The 2,737-nt window shown below is 35.1% G+C and overlaps 1 protein-coding gene across 1 annotated transcript; it reads right to left on the reverse strand.

The window, feature by feature from the left end:
• Nucleotides 1-47: 47 nt before the first annotated feature.
• On the reverse strand, nt 48-2,708 carry ENU1_127350 (pyruvate, phosphate dikinase; the record flags this gene model as incomplete). The annotated part of the gene is made up of 1 exon (XM_008859985.1): nt 48-2,708. A coding segment is annotated over one exon (2,661 nt), but the record flags the coding sequence as incomplete, so codon positions are not given.
• Between the last annotated feature and the right edge of the window lie 29 nt (nt 2,709-2,737).

The raw sequence follows: 2,737 nt of genomic DNA on the forward strand, positions 1-2,737 counted from the left end.
CAATATACAAAAGAAACAAAATCAATATTTAAACCAAAAAAGTTAATTTAATTTTCTCTTGGATGTCTAATTTGGGCTTGAGCAGCAGCAATTCTAGCAACTGGAATTCTGTATGAAGAACATGAAACATAGTTCAATCCAATCATGTGGCACCATTCAATTGATGATGGTTCTCCTCCATGTTCTCCACAAATACCAACAAGTAATTCTGGTCTTGTTTGTCTTCCTTTAGTAACAGCAATTCTCATAACTTCTCCAACACCTGGTCTATCAAGAATTTCAAATGGATTAGCTGGAAGAATCTTAAGTTCAACATATTTTGGAATGAATTTGTTTTCTGAATCTTCACGTGAATATGAGAATGTTCCTTGTGTAAGATCGTTAGTTCCGAATGAGAAGAATGAGGCTTCGGTAGCAATCTTATCAGCTGTTAATGCGGCTCTAACACATTCAACCATAGTACCATACATGAATGGTACTTTAATACCGTATTTCTTTTCAACTTCTTCATGAACTGGTTCAAGAACATTCTTTCTTAAGTTAATAAGTTCATTAACTTCAGTAACATTTGGAATCATAATTTCTGCATGTGTCTTAACTCCTTCCTTAATAACTTCAGCAGTAGCTTCTAAGAATGCTCTAATTTGCATTTCATAAATTTCTGGATTAGTAGTTCCAAGTCTAATTCCTCTGTGTCCAATCATTGGGTTAACTTCCATAAGTTCTTTAACTTTCTTAAGAACAACTTCTTTTTCTGCAAGTCCTTCAGTCTTACCTGAAAGTTTCATTTCAAAGATTTCTCTCATTAACTCTTCAAGAGTTGGGAGGAATTCATGTAATGGTGGATCAAGAAGTCTGACAGTGACTGGAAGTCCATTCATAGTCTTCAATAATCCAATGAAATCTTGTTTTTGAAGTGGCATAAGTTCATTAAGATATTTCTTTCTTTCTTCAAGAGTATTTGAAAGAATCATCTTGACAACAATTGGAAGTCTTTCAACTGCATTGAACATACGTTCAGTTCTGCAAAGTCCAATACCTTCAGCTCCAAATTCAAGAGCTTTCTTAGCAGCTGATGGAAGATCTGCATTGGCAAAAACTCCAATCTTTTTAATTTCATTAGCCCATTTTAAGATGGTTCCGAAATATCCTGATCCAACTTGTGGTTCTTCTAATGGAACTTCTCCTTTATAGACACATCCAGTTGATCCATCAATAGTCAAAATATCTCCTTCATGAACTTCAAGGCTTCCAATCTTAGCAATTTTCTTAGCAACATCAACTTTAATTCCTTCAGCTCCTGAAACACATGGTTTACCCATACCTCTAGCAACGACAGCTGCATGTGATGTTTTTCCTCCTCTGCATGTTAAAATACCTTCAGCAACAAAGAATCCATGAATATCTTCTGGTTTAGTTTCTTCTCTAAGAAGAAGAACTTTCTTTCCTTTAGCTTGTTCAACTGCATCATCGGCATCAAAAACAACAGCTCCAGTAGCAGCTCCTGGTGATGCTGGAAGTCCTTTAACTAATGGGGCTTCTGCGTAATTAGCTGGCATATTCTTATGAAGTAATTGATCAACTGATTGTGGTGCAATTCTCATAATAGCTTGTTCTTTTGTAATAAGTCCTTCTTCAACCATATCAACTCCTGTTCTGACAGTAGCAGTTGCATTCATCTTTCCATTTCTAGTTTGAAGCATGTAAAGTTTCTTTCTTTCAATAGTGAATTCAAAGTCTTGTACTTCATGGAAGTATCCTTCTAATTTCTTTCTAATATCAAGAAGTTGTTCATAACAACCTGGAAGATCTGCATCTTCTGCCATCTTTGAAATAATTTGTGGTGTTCTAATACCAGCAACGACATCTTCTCCTTGTGCGTTCTTAAGATATTCTCCGAAGAACATATTTTCTCCTGTTCCTGGATCTCTAGTGAAACAAACACCAGTAGCTGAATCATTACCCATATTACCATAAACCATAGAAACAACTGAAACAGCAGTTCCATCAGCTTGTTCTGGAGTAATCTTGAATTCTCTTCTATAATCAACAGCTCTCTTTCCCATCCATGATCTGAATACAGCACAAATGGCAAATTCTAATTGAGCATATGGGTCAACTGGGAATGGTTGTTTAGTAAATTCTTCAGTCTTTTTAATGAAGACTTGTGCAAGTTCTTTCATATCATTAGCATCTAATTCAGTATCTAATTTAACTCCCTTTTCAACTTTTTTGTTTTCAAGAGTCTTATCATAAACTTCATCATCAACATTAAGAGCAATCTTTCCGAAGAGGGAAACAAATCTTCTGTATGAATCATATGCAAATCTTTCATTGTTAGTTAATTTAGCAAGAGCAACAACAGTTTTATCATTAAGTCCAAGATTAAGAATAGTATCCATCATACCTGGCATAGACATAGCAGCTCCTGATCTGACTGAAACAAGAAGTGGATTTTCTTCACCTCCAAAGACTTTTCCTGATTTCTTTTCAACTAATTGCATATTCTTTTTAACTTCTTCCATTAATCCTTCTGGCATTTTGTTTCCATTAGCAATGAATTGTTTACACATTTCTGTTGTAATAACAAATCCTTGTGGAACTGGAAGTCCAATTTTTGTCATTGTGCAAAGTCCAGCACCCTTTCCTCCAAGGAGTTTCTTGTTGGTTCCATCACCATCTTCGAAAGCATATACTCTTTGCATTATTATCTGAATGAACTCTAAATTCTTACAAA

The sequence above is a fragment of the Entamoeba nuttalli genome (genome assembly GCF_000257125.1).
Source record: "Entamoeba nuttalli P19 unplaced genomic scaffold asmbl_5328, whole genome shotgun sequence".
In the NCBI taxonomy this organism is placed as follows: Eukaryota; Evosea; order Mastigamoebida; family Endamoebidae; genus Entamoeba; species Entamoeba nuttalli.